This window comes from Scyliorhinus canicula, chromosome 15 (assembly GCF_902713615.1).
Source record: "Scyliorhinus canicula chromosome 15, sScyCan1.1, whole genome shotgun sequence".
Lineage (NCBI taxonomy): Eukaryota > Metazoa > Chordata > Chondrichthyes > Carcharhiniformes > Scyliorhinidae > Scyliorhinus > Scyliorhinus canicula.
Window position 1 is genome coordinate 135,292,667 of NC_052160.1, and position 23,500 is coordinate 135,316,166.

General features: G+C 45.4%; 1 protein-coding gene across 4 annotated transcripts in view; it reads right to left on the reverse strand.

Moving 5' to 3' along the window:
• Positions 1-4,169: 4,169 nt before the first annotated feature.
• eps8l3b (EPS8-like 3b) overlaps positions 4,170-23,500 on the reverse strand; it is a 77,403-nt gene continuing 58,072 nt past the window's right edge. For all 4 annotated transcript variants that reach the window (XM_038820968.1, XM_038820966.1, XM_038820969.1 and 1 more), the window contains exons 15-20: positions 19,559-19,590; positions 17,900-17,996; positions 13,478-13,588; positions 8,347-8,465; positions 7,956-8,072; positions 4,170-4,703 (exon numbers count right to left, since the gene is read on the reverse strand). In XM_038820968.1, coding sequence (XP_038676896.1) covers positions 4,697-4,703; positions 7,956-8,072; positions 8,347-8,465; positions 13,478-13,588; positions 17,900-17,996; positions 19,559-19,590 — 483 coding nt within the window. In that variant the 3' untranslated portion in view covers positions 4,170-4,696. The remainder of the gene's footprint in view (positions 4,704-7,955; positions 8,073-8,346; positions 8,466-13,477; positions 13,589-17,899; positions 17,997-19,558; positions 19,591-23,500) is intronic.

Here is a 23,500-nt window from a genome sequence, read left to right on the forward strand (position 1 = left end):
GAGGTAGAAGCCTTTTTCATTTCATTTGAGAAGGTAGCTAAACAAATGAAATGGCCACAGGACATGTGGGTATTACTGATTCAAACAAAGCTGGTAGGTAGAGCTGGTGAAGCATCACTACCGGAGGAGGTATCTGGCACATATGAGGAGGTGAAAAAAATCCATCTTAGGTGCATATGAACTAATGCCTGAAGCCTACAGACAAAGGTTTAGAAATTTAAAGAAAGAATTTGGTCAAACATACATGGAATTTGAAAGGCTCAAACAAAGTATTTTTGATAGGTGGATAAGGGCGTTGAAAATAAGCTCTCCGAGAAATTATACTTTTTGAGGAGTTTAAAAATTGAATTCCTGATGTAGTGAGAACTCATGTGGAAGAACAGAGGGTTAAAACTGTGAGATTAGCAGCAGAAATGGCAGATGATTATGAATTAGTTCATAAATCAAAGCTTGGTTTCCGACATCAGTTTCAGCCTGTGAGGGATAGAAACAGGGGACATGAGAAATACTCAAGTGGTAAAAATAAAGGTGATCTGATGGGAGCTAATAAGGAGAGTGTACCTCATGTGAGAGTACCTTTAAGAAATAGGTGTTGAAGAAATGTACCTTTAAGAAATGGGTGTTTACCAGTGATGTCAGAGTGTGGGTGGAGCTGGGCTGTCTGTCAGCTTTTTACTTTCGTTTTAGGCTGTTTGCTGCAGGGTGTGTTTTAGTTTCGATTTTCAGTGTTGGAGCTGAAGCCAGACAGAGGTGTACTGTTGATTTCTCTGCCATGAAAAGACTATCTCTTGATCATTTGGTGAATTCAGAATTATAAATGTTCTCAGTAGTGAATGTAAACCTAATGTGCTTCTGTTAAAAAGCGTTTCTTTAGTCTTCTGGATGTTGTTTGGGAGGTTATTAAGGATTACTTAGTGTTGTATTCTTTGGGGGCTGTATTTGAATTGATGTTGCTCAGATGTTCACTATATGTTTTTAAAAAGGTTAACTTGAGTTCATAGAATAAACATTGTTTTGCTTTCACAAATACTTTTCCATTTCTGCTGTACCACACCTGTAGAGTGGGTCGTGTGCTCCCCATACCACAATCTATTAAAAGTTGTGGGTCAGGTGAACTCCACGACACACTTTGGGGTTCTCTAAACCCTGGCCCATAACACAGTGGAGATAAAATGCCCATTTCACACTAATATAGTAACTCCTCAGTCTTGACGTGGGGACATCCCTTCCAATGCCCTCCAGGTTGGGGGGGGGGGGGGGTTGTGTGTTGGAAAGAGAGGGCAGGGAAGGGAAGCTAAAACCTATGGCCAACAAAAATCAGATGGAATGAATATCATTGATATATTCAGTGACGTACAGCAGTCAAAACAACTGGTCCCAAAGCAATTTTTAATTAATCCAAATTTCTTTGATTTAGCCTTCCAAAATGTGATTGTTTTGATGTCACTTCTCTGGCCTCCACTCCAGAAGCTGCTGACTTTTAAGAACATAAGAACTAGGAGCAGGAGTAGGCCATCTGGCCCCTCGAGCCTGCTCCGCCATTCAATGAGATCATGGCTGACCTTTTGTGGACTCAGCTCCACTTTCCGGCCCGAACACCATAACCCTTAATCCCTTTATTCTTCAAAAAACTATCTATCTTCAACTTCAAAACATTTAATGAAGGGGCCTCAAGTGCTTCACTGGGCAAGGAATTCCATAGATTCACAACCCTTTGGGTGAAGAAGTTCCTCCTAAATCTACTTCCCCTTATTTTGAGGCTATGCCCCTAGTTCTGCTTTCACCCACCAGTGGAAACAACCTGCCCGCATCTATACTATCTATTCCCTTCATAATTTTATATGTTTCTATAAGATCCCCCCCTGCATCCTTCTAAATTCCAACGAGTACAGTCCCAGTTTACTCAACCTCTCCTCCTAATCCAACCCCTTCAGATCTTGGATTAACCTAGTGAATCTCCTCTCCACACCCTCAAGTGCCAGTTTCTCAGGTAAGGAGACCAAAACTGAACACAATACTCCAGATGTGGCCTCACTAACACCTTATACAATTGCAGCATAACCTCCCTAGCAATGAAGGACAAAACTCTATTTGCCTTCTTAATCACCTGTTGCATCAGTAAACCAACTTTTTGCGACTCATGCACTAGCACACCCAGGTCTCACTGTACAGCAGCATATTTTAATATTTTATTATTTAAATAATAATCCCTTTTGCTGTTATTCCTACCAAAATGGATAACCTCACATTTGTCAACATTATATTCCATCTGCCAGACCATAGCCCATTCACTTAACCTATCCAAATTCCTCTGCAGACCTCCGGTATCCTCTGCACTTTTTGCTTTACCACTCATCTTAATGTCGTCTGCAAACGTGGACACATTGCACTTGGTCCCCAACTCCAAATCATCTATGTAAATTGTGAACAATTGTGGGCCCAACACTGATCCCTGAGGAACACCACTAGCTACTGATTGCCAACCAGAGAAACACCCATTAATCCCCACTCTTTGCTTTCTATTAATTAACCAATTCTCTATCCATGCTGCTACTTTACCCTTAATGCCATGCACTCTTCCTGAAGTACAATTTCGCAGGTAGTACCAGCCTTAAGCAGATAAAAACAGGAGTGGACAATACGACCTCTCCATCATTCAATAAGACCTCTTCAATTTCACTCCTGCACTCTAACCCTATATCCCCTTGAATCCCTTAGTGACCAACATTCTATTGATCTCCAACTTGAATATACTGAACAACTGAGCATTCACATCTCTCTTGGATAGGAAATTCCAAAGATACACAACACTCTACATAAAGAAATTCCAATCTCACCTCACTTCCAAATGGCCAACCCCTTTATTCTCAGATTGGCAACCGTTTGTTCTAACCTCGCTGGCCTGGGAAACCAGCCTCTCAACCACTAACCTGGCAAGCCTGCTAAGACTGTTGTGTATTTCAGTGAAATCACCTCACATTCTTCTATACACCAGAGAATCTAGACCTCTTCCACTCAACTTCTCCCCACAGGAAAGCTCTGTCATCCAAGGAGCCCTCAGTCAGGTGAGCATCATTAGTATGATAAGATGCAAGAAGTATTGCAAAATATTCAATCTTCAGGGCTTTGGGATTGTTGGTTGGGAGGAAGTGAGCAAAAACATCAAAGCAGTGTGTGGTCCTCTCCAGCCTTGAGAAAATGATTAGGAGCTGGACTGCTAGCTTACCTTTACCCCCCACACCCCAACAATTACGCTTCCATAACCCAGAAATGTTCAGCCCAGGCTACAAGTCACCTATCAACACAGAACAAGCATTAAACCTGCACGGTCCTGGCCTGTTGCGTTCTGTTCTACATCATAGAATCCTACAGCACAGAAGGAGGCCTTGTGGCCCACCTTGCCTGTGCTGGCCCTTTGAAAGCGAACAGTATATCATATATGAACATACCAACAAGGAGCAGGAGTAGGCCACTCAGCCCCTCGAACCTGTTCTGCCATTCAATGAGATCATGGCTGATCTAATTGTAACCTCAACCCCACATTCCTATCCATCCCCTCTCAACTTTCACCCCCTTGTTAATCAGAAATCAACCTAGCTCTGCCTTAAAGATATTCAAAGATTCTGTTTCCATTTTGGGGAAGAGAGTGCCAAAGACCCACGACCCTCCGAGAGAAAAAACTTCTCCTCATCTCTGTCTCAAATGGGCGACCCCTTGTTTTTAAACAGTGACCCCTAGTTCTAGATTTTCCCACAAGAGGCAACATCCTCTCCCGCATCCACCCTGTCAAGACCCCTCAGGATCTTAAAGGCTTCAATCAAGTCGCCTCTTTCTCTTCTAAACTCCAGTGGAGACGAGCCTAACCTCACCAACCTTCCCTCACGAGACAACAGGGGAGGCATAGTTATTGAAGCAAGACACCTGCTATTCAGTCGAATTAGGTGGCATCTACAGAACAGAAACAGGCCATTCGGCCCAGCTAGTGAATGTGGGGGCTGGTTTGGGGCAGGGCTAAATCGCTGGCTTTGAAAGCAGACCAAGGCAGGCCAACAGTACGGTTCAATTCCCGTACCAGCCTCCCCGAACAGGTGCCGGAATGTGGCGACTAGGGGCTTTTCACAGTAACTTCATTGAAGCCAACTAGTGACAACAACCGATTTTCATTTTCATTTTTCATTGTCATACGCTCCCGCATGAACCTCTCCAGTTTCTTCTTCATCTAACCTACCAGCTTAGACTTGTGCATCCAGTTTTGTTACAATATCAATCAAAGGAATTCTCACCAAAAAGTCAGATTTCCATTTAAGTTGCCATGAGGAAATGCTTTGCGTTTAGGCCCATTTGTTTCCGCGAACACAGTTGTATGAGAAACATTCAAATCTTTCAGCATCAAATACTTGTCTTTTGCTGAAAACACCAAGTGTCGGTGTGTAAAATTCAAGCAGAATCAGGTCTGCCCGCACGCTTGTGCTTATTGATTGGAAATAACTTATGTTTAATCTACTGATTTTGCTTCATTTTTAAAGTTTGTTTACAGCTGAATACTGATGTCTAGATCCGAATAGCGTAGTCCCTGTAGCTGCATCCACAACACTGGATTTCAATTGATTTTGTTTGTGCACACTGTCACTCCTCTGATAGCCTCCAGTAGTTTAAATGTTCCCTTGCGCGGGATGTTGACCAGGCCCAGAGCCACTTACAGCCTGCAAAGAAAGAAGCAAAATGTTAATTTTTCCTCATTCAGATCAAATGTATTGGAGTTACCTGTTTCGCTCACCTTCCTTCCGCTCATCTGCTTGGGCTAAACCTTCATCCCCGACTTTTTTACCTCCAGAACGTTCCAATTATCTCCTCAATGTTCTTCCACCTTCCTACCCTACATAAGCTGGTGCTCATCCAAAACTCTGCTGCCCATATTTTACCTCACCCCAAATTTCATCCCGATTCCGGCCTCCACCATTTTAATTCCTCCACCATTGGCAGCCGTTGCCTCAGTTGCCTCAGCCCTAAAGCTCTGGAAGGCCCTCCCTCATCCTCTGTCCATCTCCCTTTTAAAATGCTCCCAAAAAAACAACCTCTTTGATCAAGCCTTCCGCCACCATTCCCGATTTCTCATTCATTGGTTCAGTTTTAGAAAATGTCAAAAAATGTTTTGATTGAGATGGATATTCTTGCAGGTAATCATTCCAAGAATAATGTAAGCTATTTTTTTGCCCAGTGCTCCTTATCTCAATTTTCCGTCAGTCTACGAAGGCACAGATTCCCTGAAATCACCTCGGGCACTTTGACAATTTGTTACTTACAGGTGTAGCCATCTGGGATGGCGACTTACAAAGGGAGACATGGCCACTTACAAAGGGAGACATGGCCACTTACAAAGGGAAACATGGCCACTTACAAAGGGAGACATGGCCACTTACAAAGGGAGACATGGCCACTTACAAAGGGAAACATGGCCACTTACAAAGGGAAACATGGCCACTTACAAAGGGAGACATGGCCACTTACAAAGGGAGACATGGCCACTTACAAAGGGAGACATGGCCACTTACAAAGGGAAACATGGCCACTTACAAAGGGAGACATGGCCACTTACAAAGGGAGACATGGCCACTTACAAAGGGAAACATGGCCACTTACAAAGGGAGACATGGCCACTTACAAAGGGAGACATGGCCACTTACAAAGGGAGACATGGCCACTTACAAAGGGAGACATGGCCACTTACAAAGGGAGACATGGCCACTTACAAAGGGAGACATGGCCACTTACAAAGGGAGACATGGCCACTTACAAAGGGAGACATGGCCACTTACAAAGGGAGACATGGCCACTTACAAAGGGAGACATGGCCACTTACAAAGGGAGACATGGCCACTTACAAAGGGAGACATGGCCACTTACAAAGGGAGACATGGCCACTTACAAAGGGAGACATGGCCACTTACAAAGGGAGACATGGCCACTTACAAAGGGAGACATGGCCACTTACAAAGGGAGACATGGCCACTTACAAGTGAAATATGGCCACTTACAAAGAATCACGGGAAATATGGCCAATGCAGGATCCAGACGAACTCAGAGCTTAAGTGTATATTGGCCACTAGATAATCAGACACTATCGAAACCCCCAGCCGATTTGCATTCTAATGGCCCATTTCCCCAGAACAAAAGACTCATCGGCGCCACTCACTTCACCCAGGAAGCTCAAACAGCCAAGGTCAATGACCGCTCAGGGCACGCCCAGCCATCAAGGCACCCGCCCCTTTATTGGCCAAAATCGAAGGCAGTAATCGAAGCCTGCCGAATTATTGGCTCCAAAGCTAAGGGACGCCCAAAAGAGCGTGAAACCCCCAAAGGATAAAAAGAGACACTGCCATGTGTTCGGTCTCTTTTGGCCCCGGCACACCGGCACCCTCTTGGCCCTGTCTTGTGCCCAAAACCAATTGCAGCACCTCGACCAGAAGCAAGTTCAAGACCAACGATCGCTACCAGACGGATGAGCCCAGCAGGAACAGAGCCACTTCTCCAGCCCCAGCCACGCAAGATCCGAACAAAGGCCTTGTTCCTCTGCATAAAGCCGGGTGCCTGAAGTTAAGTACAGGATGTTGTAGTGTTAGGTGTAATTTAGCTTGTCGTGTTTTATGTTGCATGTAGAAGTAATTCTTGTGTGTAAATAAACTATCATTGAACTTGAACTAACTAACTGGTTGTTTGGTCTTTGATCGATATCTGGTAAAGCCTTGTGGTGGTACCATTTGATACCTGCCAGCTCTGAAAAGCAATATCATCATTAATAACGGTCATATCAGTATCCGGTTAAAAGAGCAACATTATTGGCGTCTCCGGTGCGAATTGGCAACACAGGACCAGACCCTAGGATGGTCATTATAGGATTTGCAGGCTGGGAATAGTGTGCTTTTTTGGAGTCACTTGAACACAATCTGTGGGCTTGTGGATAATAGGTTGTTGCAGGATTGGGCTGTTGTGAAGTGTTGTTGTGGTGGGTGTGTGGGGAGGTGGGGGACTGGGTTGTTCTGTGATTCGAAAACGAGAAGCACTTCTAAAGTACCTTAATCCTATTCTTTTCCTGAAACTCTAAAACTGTGAAACTCCTTTCCTCCCTCAGTACCTCCCTCCTACAATTTAAAAGCTTCAACAATCTAAGGATCATCTTAGATTGCGGACGCTGGAACTTCACTGAGGTTTCTCAAATTAAAAATAAAGTTGAATAGTGGAAAACTCAGAGAGCTGTTTAAATTAGCATTTGAATTAACTGCCTAAATCATTTCATATTGTTATTTTGCAAAAGTACAATAATAAAGAAGAATTTTGCATTGATTTTGCATCATTCACGTATCAAGGGCGGGATTCTCCGTTCCCGCAGCCGTCCAATGGGGTTTCTCCACCCCACGCCGTCTGGAACCCCGCGGACGTGGGTGCGCTGCAGGCGAAGTGGAGGATTCCGCCGACGGAGAATCCCGCAGCAAGTCTTTACAAAACGCTTTACAACCAAAGAGTAGCCATGGTTACACTGCAGAGCAGCCAATTTACACACAGCAAGCTCCACAAACGGAACGAGATAAATGAAAACAGAAAATGCTGAATAAACTCAGCAAGTCTGGCAGCATCTGTGGAGAGAAACAAGGTTAAAGTTTTGAATCTAAGTGATCCATCTCCAGATTTTCTATTTATCCAACATTTTCTGTTTTTATTTCAGATTTTCAGCATCTGCAGTATTTTACTTTGATGTTAGACTAAATGACGAGTTAATCTGTCTTGGGTGTTATTTGAGGGATATCTATTGGCCAGGATGGCAGAGAGAACCACCCTGTTCTTCTCCCAGTAATGCCACTGGATCTTGTACAGTCATATTCACAAGTGTAGAAAGCTCCTATGTTTAAAGTTTCGTTCGGGGTGCGAGTGTGAGAGGAGGGGTGAGCATGTTTACTTACCCCCCATGAATCTCACTGTAGACTATGTGACCTTCCCTTTCAGTGATCATCTTCAACTCTTCCTTAGTTAGACTCAGTAACTGAGAACCAGTAAGAACTCCGAGAGACTTCACAGTTCTGGAGGAAGAAACAAGAGAGAAATTTGATGAGCAGAACTCACCAGCAGGAAAGTTCAAAGCTAAGTGAGAAATATGCCTGAGAGATAGTCCCAAAAGTAGAAATCGACGAAGGGCAAATCATTCAAGGAGTGAAGATTCGAACTGTGAAGCATCCTCTTCACAATGGGTTAAGTGTGAGGAACACAGGAATGAAGAAGAGGCACGCTTTGATAAAACTAGTGTGGTTATTTATCAACTGATTGAGTGTAGAGTGCAGCATGACCCATACTTACACTCTTGAAAAACCTTTCGCCTGCAGCCAGGTTGTCACCTCATAGGGTGTGGAATGTTTTGTCAGGTCATGAGAGTCAACGTCAGGGGGATATTGGAAACCACGGTGGTTATCAACATGCTGCAAAAAAAATCACATGAAAGATCACAACAGGAGATGAAACAAATTTATGAAGAGGTAATCATACCTCCAACACTGCATTGCAGTTCAAACCTCGAATGAGCTTGTCCAGGATAATCAGGAATAGAGGATGATCCAAATAAATGGGGCCCGGAGAGGGGTTAGAGGAGGACGAAGACAACCAAAGAACCCAGCAAGATCTGGGTGGTTGTACCAAAGTTAACTGCAACGCCTTGTTAACATTTTTGCTTAGCACAGTTTCTCGCCTGGTAGATAGCCAAATGGACGAAACCCCAGCAGCAGGGAGTCACAGCAAGGGATAATTGGGGGTGACTGCAGGGCTCGGAAGGGGATAAGTGAGGCCTTAAGACCATAAGACATAGGAGCAGAATTAGGTCACTCAGCCCATCGAGTCTGCTCCACCATTCAATCATGGTTGATGTTTTTCTCATCCCCATTCTCCTACCTTCTCCCCATAACCCCTGATCCCCTTATTAATCAAGAGCCAATCAATCTCTGTCTTAAAGACACACAGTTATTGGTCTCTACAGCCTTCTGCGGCATAGAGTTCTACAGATTCACCACCCTCTGCCTGAAGAAATTCCTCCTCATCTCTGTTTTAAAGGATTGTCCGTTTAGTCTGAAATGGTGTCCTCTGGTTCTAGTTTTTTCCTACAAGTGAAAACATCTTCTCCACGTCCACTCTACCCAGACCTCGCAGTATCCTGTAATTTTCAATAAGATGCCTCCTCATCCTTCTAACCGAGTACAGACCCAGAGTCCTCAACCGCTCCTCATATGACAAACTCTTCATTCCAAGGATCATTCTTGTGAACCTCTTCTGTAGCCTTTCCATGGCCAGCACATCCTTCTTTTGATACGGGGCCCAAAACTGCTCACAATACTTGAAATGGGGTCTCACCAGAGCCTTATAGAGCCTCAGAAGTACATCCCTGCTCTTGCATTCTAGCCCTCTCAACATGAATGCTAACATTTTATTTGCCGTCCTAACTGCCGACTGGACCTTAAGAAAATCTTGAACTAGCACTCCTAAGTCCCTTTGTGCTTCTTATTTCCAAAGCCTTTTCCCACTTAGAAAATAATCTATGCCTCCATTCTCCTCACAATTATCCACATTGTATTCCATCTGCCACTTCATTGCCCACTCTCCTAGCCTGTCCAAGTCCTTCTGCAGCCTGCCTGCTTCCTCAACACTACTTGTCCATCTGCATAACTTTGTATCATTTGCAAACTTAGCAACAGTGCCCTCAGTTCCTTCTTCCAGATCGTTAATGTGTATTGCGAAAAGTTGTGGTCCCAGCACAGACCCCCGAGGCACACCACTAGTCACCGGCTGTCATCCTGAAAAAGACCCTGATGTGTTATCTGAGTTGGTCTAACATCGACTGCAACTGGATGCAGTGAGACTCGAATTAGGCTTCCGACACAGGAGATGGTCCAACACTGTTTTATTGAACTAGCTTGTTGCTGTACATAATCTGCTGTGGGCTGACACTCTATTAATCTAAACTGATAACCTCAGACTGACTTGACCAGACTAGCTCTCTGTCACATGGAGAAGGTGCTCATGGTCTTGTGCACTCTAACTATCTCTGTAGCTGTATTCAGTGAGAAAAGGCAGTCTTAATGCCTCGCGTGTTTTATAGTGGTAGTGTCCTGTCTGGTGATTGGTTGTTCTGTGTCGTGTGTGTTCATTGGTTATCCTGTGTGTCAATCACTGCCGGTCTGCACCTCATTATATCCATGAGTGGATATTATGACAGACCCCTTTATCCTCACTGTCGGCCTTCTGCCAGTCAGCAATCCTCGATCCATGCCAGGATCTTACCCTTAACACCATGGGCTCTTAACTTCTTTAACAGCCTCCTATATGGCATCTTGTCAAAAGCCTTCTGGAAATCTAAATATGATGTGGAGATGCCAGCGTTGGACTGGGGTGAGCACAGTAAGAAGTCTTACAACACCAGGTTAAAGTCCAACAGGTTTGTTTCAAACACGAGCTTTCGGAGCACTGCTCCTTCCTCAGGTGAATGGAGAGGTATGTTCCAGAACCATTTATATAGACAAAGTCAGAGATGCCAGACAATGCTTGGAATGCGAGCATTTGCGGGTAATCAAATCATTACAGATCCAGAGATAGGGGGTAATCCCAGGTTAAAGAGGTGTGAATTGTCTCAAGCCAGGACAGTTGGTAGGATTTTGCAAGTCCAGGCCAGATGGTGGGGGGTGAATGTAATGCGACATGAATCCAAGATCCCGGTTGAGGCCGCACTCATGCGTGCGGAACTATTACACGTGGAAACACCACCCACCAGGTACGCGGCACATACTCGTGCAACTCGACCAATGTAGTCTACCTCATACGCTGCAGGAAAGGATGTCCCGAAGCGTGGTACATTGGCGAGACCATGCAGACACTGCGACAACGAATGAACGGGCATTGTGCGACAATCACCAGGCAGGAATGTTCCCTTCCAGTCGGGGAACACTTCAGCAGTCAAGGGCATTCAGCCTCTGATCTCCGGGTAAGCGTTCTCCAAGGCGGCCTTCAGGACAGGCGACAACACAGAATTGCCGAGCAAAAACTTATAGCTAAGTTCCGCACGCATGAGTGCGGCCTGAACCAGGATCTTGGATTCATGTCGCATTACATCCACCCCCCACCATCTGGCCTGGACTTGCAAAATCCTACCAACTGTCCTGGCTTGACAATTCACACCTCTTTAACCTGGGGTTACCCCTATCTCTGGATCTGTAATGATTTGATTACCTGCAAATGCTCGCATTCCAAGCATTGTCTGGCATCTCTGACTTTGTCTATATAAATGTTTCTGGAACATACCTCTCCATTCACCTGAGGAAGGAGCAGTGCTCCGAAAGCTCGTGTTTGAAACAAACCTGTTGGACTTTAATGGGGCAGCACGGTAGCATTGTGGATAGCACAATCGCTTCACAGCTCCAGGGTCCCAGGTTCGATTCCGGCTTGGGTCACTGTCTGTGTGGAGTCTGCACATCCTCCCCGTGTGTGCATGGGTTTCCTCCGGGTGCTCCGGTTTCCTCCCACAGTCCAAAGATGTGCAGGTTAGGTGGATTGGACGTGATAAATTGCCCTTAGGGTCCAAATTTCCCTTAGTGTTAGGTGGGGTTACTGGGATAGGGTGGAGGTATGGGCTTGGGTAGGGTGCTCTTTCCAAGAGCCGGTGCAGACTCGATGGGCCGAATGGCCTCCTTCTGCACTGTAAACTCTATGAACAACCTGGTGTTGTAAGACTTCTTACTGAAATCTAAATAGATCACACCCACTGTTTCTCCTTTGTCTAACTTCCCTGCGACCTCCTCAAAGAACTCTAACATGTGATTGGGACATGATCTAACGTGATCAGGAGGCTGCGGAGAAACTGAGTGGAGAAAGACCACGATCCCAAGGGGGAGAGGATGGCCATGATTAGGAGGACCAAGGCTGTTAATGCACTTCCCACTCAGTTCTCCAACCAAAGTTGCAGTTTGGGCCAACTGTGATTTATAGATCTGCCAACTAATATCAGTAATTATCAACACTTTGGGCTCACTTTAACGGAAAAAGTTCAAAGTGACATTTCAGACGCGATTTTCCGGGTGTTTCCCGATGGCTGCGCCTGTATTTAACGGCACTTAGTGCTGGAAATGAGCCCTCGCGAGCTTCAATCCGGTACTGGCTGTCTTGGCAGCTGATTCGCCAGACTTGCGTCTGGCAGCTCCCCGCTAACAAAGGGGACCCGCTTTTAAACACTCCCTCACTAATCAGTCAGCACACAAACATGGCACCAGACAGACCTGCTCCATGGTTCGTGGTTGCCGACCTGGCCAGGCTTCTGGATGCCATGGATGGGAGACAGGACACCCTGTACCCCGAGGGGTTCAGAGGACCAGCAGCAGGGCTGAGAATGCCACCTGGGAGGCAGTGGCAGTCGCTATCAGTTCGGGCGGCGTGATTAGGAGGAGCAACGTACAGTGCAGGACGATGAAACAAAATCTAACGAGCTGCAAGGATACATTAACTGCGGCCCCCGGCATCAATTCCGCCTGCCACCCCCTCCCAACAGGTCAGCAGCTGGCATCTCGCACCCACCCCACATCTGATCACTGCGCTTGTGTCCCAGCACAACCTGGCACCCACCAGCACAACCCCTCCATGTCCAGGTGCGGCGCCCACACATGCCACCTGTCATTGACACCCCCCCCCCCCCTCCTGGATGCACCAAGCATGTCACTCACAATGCCCTCTCTCTGTCCTTGCAGTTAGAAATTAGCCCTTAATAGGCGTGAAGGGGCCCAGACAGAGGGCAGAGTTCCAGGTATCAGAGTCCTCATCCCCTATGAGGAATGGGCCCTGGAGAACACGGGGTTGACCGAGGAGAGAGCAGTCACCGACAGTGACGTTGGCCTGCGCCGCAGAGGTGAGGATCCATTTACCCCATCCCCCAGATGTTCTGTCTCAGGTGAGTTGTTTGTGTCAGACAAAATGACCCTTCCTCCACTAGGCTGTAGGCCGGGGAATGGAAATGGCTACTCACCTCCCGGCTACCCTCAGCAGCCATTGCGCCAGCTTCACATTTTTAAAAATGGAGTGGACTAAATGATGCCCACTCTCGCTGGGGATTGCTGGGAGACCATTAGATTGTACTTCCACCTCGGCAATGAGAGGCACTTCTGAGTCTGAATAAGGCTCTGGTCAGACCCCATTTCGAGTATTGTGAACAGTTTTGGGCCGCGTATCGAAGGAAAGATGTGCTGGCCTTGGAAAGGCGCTAGAGGAGGTCCGCAAGAATGATCTTCTCGCCATGTTTGGGTGGCATCGGGAACCTGCTGCTGGGAGTGGCCGGTTAAATGGCAAACCGATTTGTGCCTGGCGCGGATCCTGGTTTTGGCCGGCACATCCGGATCCGTGCCAGGCTCAACATGGTGGTTAAATCGCGCCCTTTGTTCTTTCCTAGCCTGCAAAGTTTTCTTACTGAAGGTAGGATTTCCTCCTGATTCAGTAGGTGCATGATGTTGGCGGGTACGTAACCAATGTAGCCATCGAAGTTCTTCACTTTCCACCACTGCTTGGTGGCCTCCAACACCTGAAACACACAAGCAGTAAGAATCAGTCAGTGAATCTTACTTGGATTATAATAATAATAATAATCTTTATTGTCACAAGTAGGCTTACATTAACACTGCAATTAAGTTACTGTGAAAATCCCCTAGTCGCCACATTCCGGCGCCTGTTCGGGTACACAGAGGGAGAATTCAGAATGTCCAATTCACCTAACAAGCATATCTTTCGGGAATTGTGGGAGGAAACTGGAGCACCCGGAGGAAACCCACGCAGACACGGGGAGAACGTGCAGACTCCGCACAGACAGTGACCCAAGCCAGGAATCGAACCTGGGGTCCTGGCGCTATGAAGCAATAGTGCTAACCACTGTGCTACCGTGCCGGCCAACAACACCTGGTGATTAAGCAAAGAGGAATAAAACTGCACATGTTGATGGGTCAGTCAGATCATAGTGGGCCATAGGAAGATGATAGTTAGGCAAGGTTGTGTTCGATGAGGACCAAGAATCCTTCAGCATTGGCGGCTAAAGTGGTGCAATGAAAGTCTCCTCTGGCTGTCCGTGTGAAATAGGTTTGAACAATCTCAACACACTTTCTGTTGGGTTTGGACTTTCCGTATTTCGATCGGGGAAAGGAACTCATTCCTATTGCTGTGGTTGTGGGTCCAACAGCTTACAAAGATGCCACATGGAAAGTCTCCATTCATCCCAGTAGATGGATGCTGGTGTTATTGTTGCGAACACCCAACCTCCCACACTTCTTCATATAACCCCATCAGCGTGGCCTTTTATTCCTTCCACTTTCATGCATCATTTCCCCTTAAATACAGCAACCTCTTCTTGTGGTTGAGGTGAAGGTATACTGTTCATTTGACAAAGCACCTTTCTCTATATTTACCTGAACAGAAGTGACCTGACAATGCTGTAAACGGACTCACACTTGTTGGACTCATCACACAACAACGCTAGGGACCAGTTTGGTGAATAATTAACTTTGGGTCATCGGTTGCAAAAAATCATTCTCATCAGATAATGCTGAAATAAATGTATTTCCTTTCTTAACTCCATTATGGCATGAAGGTCTTGCTGATAAGACCAGCCTCTGTTCTCACTCTGATAGGGTGATTGATTGCACCATGCAGTCTAACCCCCAACCGTAAAACCACAAAAGGATCTCAAGGTTTCACTTCATCTGACCCCACTAATGTGACCATCCATTTTGTGTGTTGTTTCCAGCTTTAAGTGCACCTAAAGTATTAACCTCAACCGCTCCATGTGGCAGCAACTTCCACATTTTAACCACTTCTTCAAGTAGTGGCTCAGTTGACACCATTCTGGCCTCTAACTGGGAAAGCTCAGATTCAATTCCCGCTCCGAGACTTAAACAGTAAACTGTAGACTGAAGGAGTTTTGGACACCCGCCTTGTAGGTGAGATGTTAAATTGGGTTTGTCTCGGTGAATATAAAGGGTCTTGTGGTACGATATTGTAAAAGAATAGGCGAGTGTCCTGACCAACATTTATCCCTGAACCGACATCACAAGACTGATTACCTGGTCTTTATCGCTTTAATGTTTGTGGGAGTTTGCTGTGCACAAATCTGTTGCCACGTTTCCAACATTACAACAATCTTTCTTTCTTTATTAAAAGTTCCTTCTTGATTCCTCATTGGATTTATTTGTGACTCTTTTATATTTATGGTTTCCAGTTTGAATTCCTCCACAAGTGGAAAGATTATTTCTATGTTTAAGCTATCCAACCTTTCCATCATCCTAAAACCCTCTATCAGGCCCCCCTTCAGCCCACTCTTTTCTCAAGAAAAGATAATCAGACTGTCCAATTTGTCCTGACGGATTTTGTTAGGATACTGGACACGGACTCCAGACAATTTTTTAAAATTTGTTAAAATCTCCAAAAATCTGTCCTGGACAACCCACGTCAACACTACTGATGTGTTGGGAAAGCTGGGTCTATGTGGACTGCGTTTGATGCAGTGTAGAGAGAGACAGGCTTCCAACACTTGATGAGATGCAACACGATTTTATTGAACATCTAACTATTTTACATGTTCAACTGTGGGTTGACACTGTGCTGACTTGACTGGAGACCTGAGGCTAGCCTGACCAGACTAACTGACTACCACATGGTGTTTGCACTGGCTGCTGCTCACGAGCTCTGACTGTCTCAGAGGCTGGATCCCGAGAGAGCGGGAAAACTGATGCCCTCTGGCTTTATAGTGGTCGTGTCCTGTCTGGTGATTGGCTGCTGTGTTCTGTGTGCTCACTGGTCATCCTGTGTGTCAATCACTGCCTGTCTGCACTCCATCATATACATGGATGTATCTTATGACAGCTACCACCAAGAAAGCACAACAGCACCTATACTTCCTCAGGAAACTAAGGAAATTTGGCATGTCCACATTAACCCTTACCAACCTTTACAGATGCACCATACAAAGCATCCTATCGGGCTGCATCACAGCCTGGTATGGCAACTGCTCGGCCCAGGACCGCAAGAAACTTCAGAGAGTCGTGAACACCGCCCAGTCCATCACACAAACCTGCCTCCCATCCATTGACTCCATCTACACCTCCCGCTGCCTGGGGAAGACGGGCAGCATAATCAAAGACCCCTCCCACCTGGCTTACTCACTCTTCCAACTCGGGATACAGAAGTCTGAGAACATGCACGAACAGACTCAAAAACGGCTTCTTCCCCGCTGTTACCAGACTCCTAAATGACCCTCTTATGGACTGACCCCAGTAACACTACACCCTGTATGCTTCATCCAATGCCAGTGCTTATGTAGTTACATTGTAAACCTTGTGCTGCCCTATTATGTATTTTCTTTTATTCCCTTTTCTTCCCATGTACTTAATGGTCTGTTGAGCTGCTCGCAGAAAAATACTTTTCACTGTACCTAGGTACACGTGACAATAAACAAATCCAATCCAATCCAATCCAAGTGTGAGAAAAGGATAGTTCATCTCGGAGTGATGACACAGACCAATTAGCGTTTTTATGTTAAAACAAACGTTAACTTAAACACAGAATTTTTTCTTACACTCTAATTTTTCCAATTAAGAGGCAATTTAGCGCAGCCAATCCACCTACCCTGCACAACTTTGGATTGTAGGGGTGGAACCCACACAGACAAGGGGGACAGTGGCCCGGGGCCGGGTTTGAACCCGGGTCCTCGGTGCCGCGAGGCAGCAGTGCTAATCATTGGGCCACTGTGCAGCCCTGATTTAAATACAGAATTGACCACATTAACATCAGATAGTTTTGCAATTATCAGTTAAATAGATCTTAAACAAAAAGTGAAACTTCAACTTATTATCTATACCTGCTATTAACTCCAATTAAATAACCCAAATGCCACTTATGAATAAAGTTAACAAACAGATTATTTGCTTAGTTGTGTAGAAACGTTTGGAGAGAGAGACCCTTTCAGGAGCAGATCAAGTACACTTCTGCTCAACCTAGCAGCATTTGGTAAAATTGCTGTTCAACTTAAACAAGTCCTATATCAAACTACTTCTTAGTGAACTGCTGAGCTATTTTTCTGGTAGAAACAGTTGGCTTTCAAACAGTCATGTCAGATTGGGTTCACCAGTCACAGGATGCGGAATTTTATGCTACAGACAAACCTGGCTCCTCCCATTAATTACATCATCTGTGTAATAACCCCCACGAGACCCAAAGGAGACGGCCCAATTGATCTCCCCATGGGGTTTATGGAAAATGAGCTCCCCTGTAATGGGTGGAGGCCCATCAGCTGGGACTCGTAAAAACCACCTCACAAACGCCGGACTGAATTGGGACCAGCATAATTGGTAGTCTTGGTTGCGATCTTTGTGCTGTTTGCCTTAAAATAAATAGCTGTTTGAATTCACCTTCCCGGGCCTCCTGAGCTTTTGTAATCTGTAACCCACAAAGTTCCATGACCTGCTTAGCTAGGACTGGATACAATGCCTCATAAATTATCTACACTCCAGGGAATCTCCAGCAATCAAAACAGAATTCCATTAGCCCTTTCTCTGTAACCAAGTAAGTAATTGGAATGCATGCTTGTTTCACCTTTTACAACTCTTTAATTCCAGCTTTAGCAGACATACAGTCTGGATACCTTAACCTAGTTTCTTTAATAATACTACTGCAACAAGCATATACCTGAACTCAGTCTTTTAAAAACCTTACTACAACAGATAATACTAATTTCTTACATTTATCACAATATAATGTGTGTGTCGGTTATCATCCTTGTAAATTGAGGTTGTGCAATCTCCCTTTTATAGCTTTAAGATCAGAATATTGCACAGTACACATTACTTACCTCGAGAACATCTCCTTTAGCCACTGTGAGTTCTCTCGTGTTTCTTTTCGTGAAATCGTACGTTGCCTTCGCCAACTGAGGGTTCTTCTGTGACCTGCTGTGACCAAGCAGAAACCAGTTAGTTATCTGACCTTGGCATGTTTTCCTTTTTTTTTATAATCAACAGAGAAATGTCAACCTCCTTCACCTGGCAGAGATTGGGCAGATAGCATCACCTGAGAGACGCTCGCCAATGTCCAGTTGCCTTTCTGCAGCAGTCAACTGAACCTGAACTCCCGACCTAGGACCCTAGACGCCAACTTCTTTACAAGTAGAGGCCAGAGAGGGGAGTCATTGTGGTTTTCCCACTGGACTAACCTTGTGGAATTGTGGTGATATAACCACTGTAGTGATGTGTACTTGCAGTAGGGGGATGTATGCCTGTACCTGTAATACAGGTTCCTCCGGTCAGCCCCTGCCGGCTAGCTCCGCCCACAGGGAGCTTGTGTATAAATATGCGTATGAGTCACTCAGACCCTAGTCTACAGTTGCAGATGGAGGAATAGCATCGCACAGCAATAAAGCCTCTATTGTATTTATCTCTCGTCTTTGAGTATAATTGTTAGCGCCACAGGAATGAAGATCTGAGAAGGCCTAAGAGCAGGAACCCAACCAAAATCTCCCTCCTCTGCAACTTATCTGAGTGTCAGATCCCTGGTAATCGGCTTGCTGCTCAATTTTGACAATTCTCAGATTCAGATGGGAAAGTGATGGGCAGTGGGGGGAGGGGCAGATTGGATGCTAGCTATGCAGGTACAACTCTGCCAGGCTTTATATTGCTGAGATTGAGACAGGTTTTCTGTCCATCTCAGCCCCTACCTGAACAATTTGAATTAAAATGAGGGCAATGGTGCCTCTTAGTATCAAGATTGATTCACACTTAGAACCGGCAGTAAGGATGACTCAGGCCGATCTCTTCTCTCTTTGAAGTAACAACTGGATGCTATAATGAGAAGAAGGTGGGGGTCAGTATTCAGGGCGGGGAGGGAGAACATTGGCCAAATGGCCTTCTTCAGTAAGCCTAACTTGGGACACACGTGTAAAGGAGTCGATCAGAGAATGACACAGCAGAAAATGACATTCAGCCCATCATATTTCTGCTGGATTTTGAATGAGCTATCCAATTAGTCCCCTCCCATCACACTTTCCCCATAACCCTGACACCTGTTCCCTTTCTAGTCTACCATTCCTCCTTGTAAGTTACGACTGAACCTTCTGAGGCAGCACTTTCCAAATCATTACAACCCGCCAGCGAAAAAAAGTTATTTCCTCATGTGTCCTTTTGCCAATTATCTTAAATATCTGCTTCTGCTTATCAAACCTCCCACCAGAGAAAATAGGTTTCCTTATTTATCAAAGCACCTCTTAATTTTGAACATCACTATCAGCCCTTTAACCTTCTTTGCTCTGTAGAGAATCAGCCTGGCTTCTCTAATCATTCCTGGTACCATTCTAACATGGTAAATGTTCTCAGTATCCTGTCTCAAGCCAGGAAGTAAAAAAGCCCCTGCCGCCATTGAACGCCCACAGTGGATATGATGGTGGGAATACTAGATAGATGAGCAGAAATGGGCCAATAGGCATTCCTCAACCATGTCAACTGTCTGATATTATACTCACTTCTCATAGGGTGCACCATATGGATCTTCCATCTACCAAAGAATACAAAAGGCAGAATTCAATGAGATGAAAGAATTTTTGTGGTATAATTTTAAAAATTCAGCACAAAGTTCAGCCTGAATTCAATCCCTTTGATTTGGTGTAGGCACTTCATTGCCCTAATTAGTATGCACTGCAAACAGGTTAAATAAAATAAATTTAAATCACATTTGGCTTTTTGCCAAAGCTCCCATATTCCACGTACCCGTTCTTTCTAGTCCATGTGGCAAACTCACCCTGTATAAATTAGTTAATTTCCTAATTATGATGCTCACATGGTGGGTGTTCCTTCGCAATTCCGTGGGATTGGATGTGAGGTTGACCATCAGAGTCCAAAGTAAACTGTTTGGAAGATCAAGCAGCCACATTTGTTCAGCTACCTCTTTCACCAGCCCTCCAATCCTCCACGATCTCAGTGCATGTCCAATTCTGGCACCTCGCAGATGCCCATTTTATTTATCACACCACCGCTGGCAGCCATCCCTTCAGCTGCCTGCGCCCCGAGATCTGGAGTTTGCACCTTAAGCCTCTCCACTTCTCTACCTCTAGCTCCTCCTTTATGATGCTCCTTAAACCTTTTTGTCACATATCCTAGTTCTTCCTCGTGTGGCAAATATGTTTGGCAAAACTCCTGTAAAGCGATGTGCGATTATTAAACTACATTAAAGGTGCTATATACGTGCAAGTTGTTGTTGTTCTGCATCAGATTGAGCTGTTCACCAGAGGTGCCACAAGAGGGCAGCTTCTTAATGGTGTTTGACAATATTCCTCATTTTATTCCTCATTTTGCCCGAACTTCAATACATTAAGAAATAAAATGAAAAACAAATGTGGTCTTCAGAAGTGAGAGTAACAATTAAATATTTCTCAGCTTGTGCTGAATCACCAGTTCATATTTAAGAGCGTCACCAACACCAGGAGAGCTGTGTACCTATGGTCGTGTAATGTGTGAGGAGGAACAGTGGGCCCGACCATATGTAGCACCCAGTGAGCTATGCAGCAAGTCAAATCAAATCTTTATTAGTGTCACAAGTAGGCTGACATTAAGACTGCAATGGAGTTACTGTGAAAATATGTCCTTCATTTTATTGAAATGTGGAAGGACACCACCCGACGACTCTTACACCTGCTGGGCAGCACGGTAGCATTGTTGATAACACAATTGCTTCACAGCTCCAGGGTCCCAGCTTCGATTCCGGCTTGTGTCCCTATCTGTGCGGAGTCTGCACATCCTCCCCGTGTGTGCGTGCGTTTCCTCCGGATGCTCCGGTTTCCTCCCACAGTCCAAAGATGTGCCGGTTAGGTGGATTGGCCGTGATAAATTGCCCATAGTGTCCAAAATTGCCCTTAGTGTTGGGTGGGGTTACTGGGTTATGGGGATAGGGTGGAGGTGACCTTGGGTAGGGTTCTCTTTCCAAGAGCCGGTGCAGACTCGATGGGCCGAATGGCCTCCTTCTGCACTGTAAATTCTATGGAGTGTGGTTCAACATGCATCCTCCTGTCCATCTGGTCATATCTCAGCTGTGAGTTCAAACCAGGAAGTATATGATGACTGGTGGGCGGGGGCATCACAGGCAAGTTAATTTGTGGCCTATGATTGCTGGGAGCGATGTGGCCTCCATTGTCCTTGCAATTACCCACTGAAGTGGAAGGGGAGATAGCTGACTTTACTGTATCCACCAGACATAGCCCTACCGTTAAAGCAATCGCTTTTCAGAAGCTTGACAGCAGAAACAAATGAAAATCTAGCGGGTTATGTTTTTTCGCTTTCTGTCCTGTCCTTGATGGAGGTTTTGCTGCCTCCCTCTTGTGCTTCCCATGTCTCCTGTGCCATAATCCAGGAATAGCTGAAGCAAGGAGCTAGTTTTATCAACGACTTGTTGCTACAAAAAAGTGACCTTGTCCTCTGGCAGATCACCCCTTGTCATTCAACGTTTACAGACTCCCTTATTCCACAAGGGCAAGAAAATACATTTTGAAGTATAGTTACAGCTGTAGGCAATGCGGCAGCCAATTTTCACACAGCAAGCTCCCACAATCAGCAAGCTAGATAATCTGTTTTACAATGTCGTTTGAGGGGTAAATGTTGGCCAGGATAGCGGGGGGAGCTCCCCTGCTCTTCTTCAAAAAAGTGCCCAGGATTTTTTAAATTCGCCTAGGAGTGCAAACATTTTTTAAAAAAATATTTTTTTCTATATATTTCGAGTACCCAGTTCTTTTTTTTCCAATTAAGAGGCAATTTAGTGTGGCCAATCTACCTACCCTGCACATCTTTGGGTTGTGGGGGTGAAACACGGGGAGAATGTACAAACTCCACACGGACAGTGAGCCAGGGCCGGGATCGAACCTGGGACCTTGGCGCCGTGAGGCATCAGTGCTAACCACTGTGCCACTGTGCTGCCCTTAGGAGGGCAGACATAATGGCTTTAAAGCTAGTTCAAAGCACAGCACCTCTGACTCTCACTCAGTACTGGGATGGTGCATCAGCATTGGCTTGTATGCTGAAGTCCCAGTGTGGGACTGAACCCATGGCCACCTGAGCCAGAGGTGGCAAATGCTAGCCACTGAGAGACAGCTAATACCAAACAAGCTATCAGAGATGTGTCTTGGTGTTGCTGCATTGTTAAACATAAACAGTGGGGGGCAGTGCCTTGCCAGCTGCCATTAATGGACAAATGTCACTGAAACTGATTATTACATTGCTCTTTGTGGGAACCTGCTGTATGAAAAAATTGGTGGCCACATTTCCTATGTACTAACAGTGACTACACTTCAAAAAATTCTCATTGGCTTTTATGGGTGGCACGGCAGTACAGTGGTTAGCATTATTGCTTCCCAGCGCCAGGGACCTGGGTTTGATTCCCGGCTTGGGAATCTGTGGAGTCTGCACGTTCTCTCCGTGTCTGCGTGGGTTTCCTCTGGGCGCTCCGGTTTCCTCCCACAAGTCCCAAAAGACAAGGTGAATTGGACATTCTGAATTCTCCCTCTGTGTACCCGAACAGGCGCCGGAGTGTGGCGACTAGGGGCTTTTCACAGTAACTTCATTGCAATGTTAATGTAAGCCTAGTTGTGACACTAATAAAGATTATTATTGTTAAATGCTTTAAGTCATCTTGAGCCTGTGAAAGAAAGAAGGTGCATTAATACAGCATCTTTCACAAACTTAGGATGAAGTACTTTTGAAGTGAAAACACTTGTAACGTAAGAAATGCTGAAACCAATTTCCGGTTCCCCTGAACAGCCATGTGATAATGACCAGGGTATATGCTCAAAGTGTACTGTCTAAATAATGGTGAGTCTAATAGCATGCAAATGCTGCAGCTACTTCAGGCGAGGCATAATTAAATAGACACAATTAAATATACATAGAAAATAGAAGCAGGAGGGGGCCATTCAGCCCTTCGAGCCTTCATCGCCATTCATTATGATCATGGCTGATCATCAAGTTCAATATCCTGATCCTGTCTTCCCCCCCATATCCCTTGATCCCTTTAGCCCCAAGAGCTGTATCTAATTCCGTCTTGAAACTACACTTCATATTGGGCTCAGCTACTTTCTGTGATAGTGAATTCCACAGACTCACCACTGTCTGGATGAAGAAGTTTCTCCTCACCTCAGTCCTAAAAGGTTTACTCCTTATCCTCAAACTATGACCCCCTAGTTCTGGGCACCCCCCTCTTCGGAAACATTCTTTCTGAACCTACCCTGTCTAATCTCGTTGGAATTTTGTAAGTTTCTCTGAGATCCCCTCTCACTCGTCTAAACTCCAATGAATATAATCCTAACCGATTTAGTCTCTCCTCATATGTCAGTCCCACCATCCCAGGAATCAGCCTGGTAAACCTTCGCTGCACTCCCTCCGTAGCAAGAACATCCTTCCTCAGATAAGTACACCAAAACTGC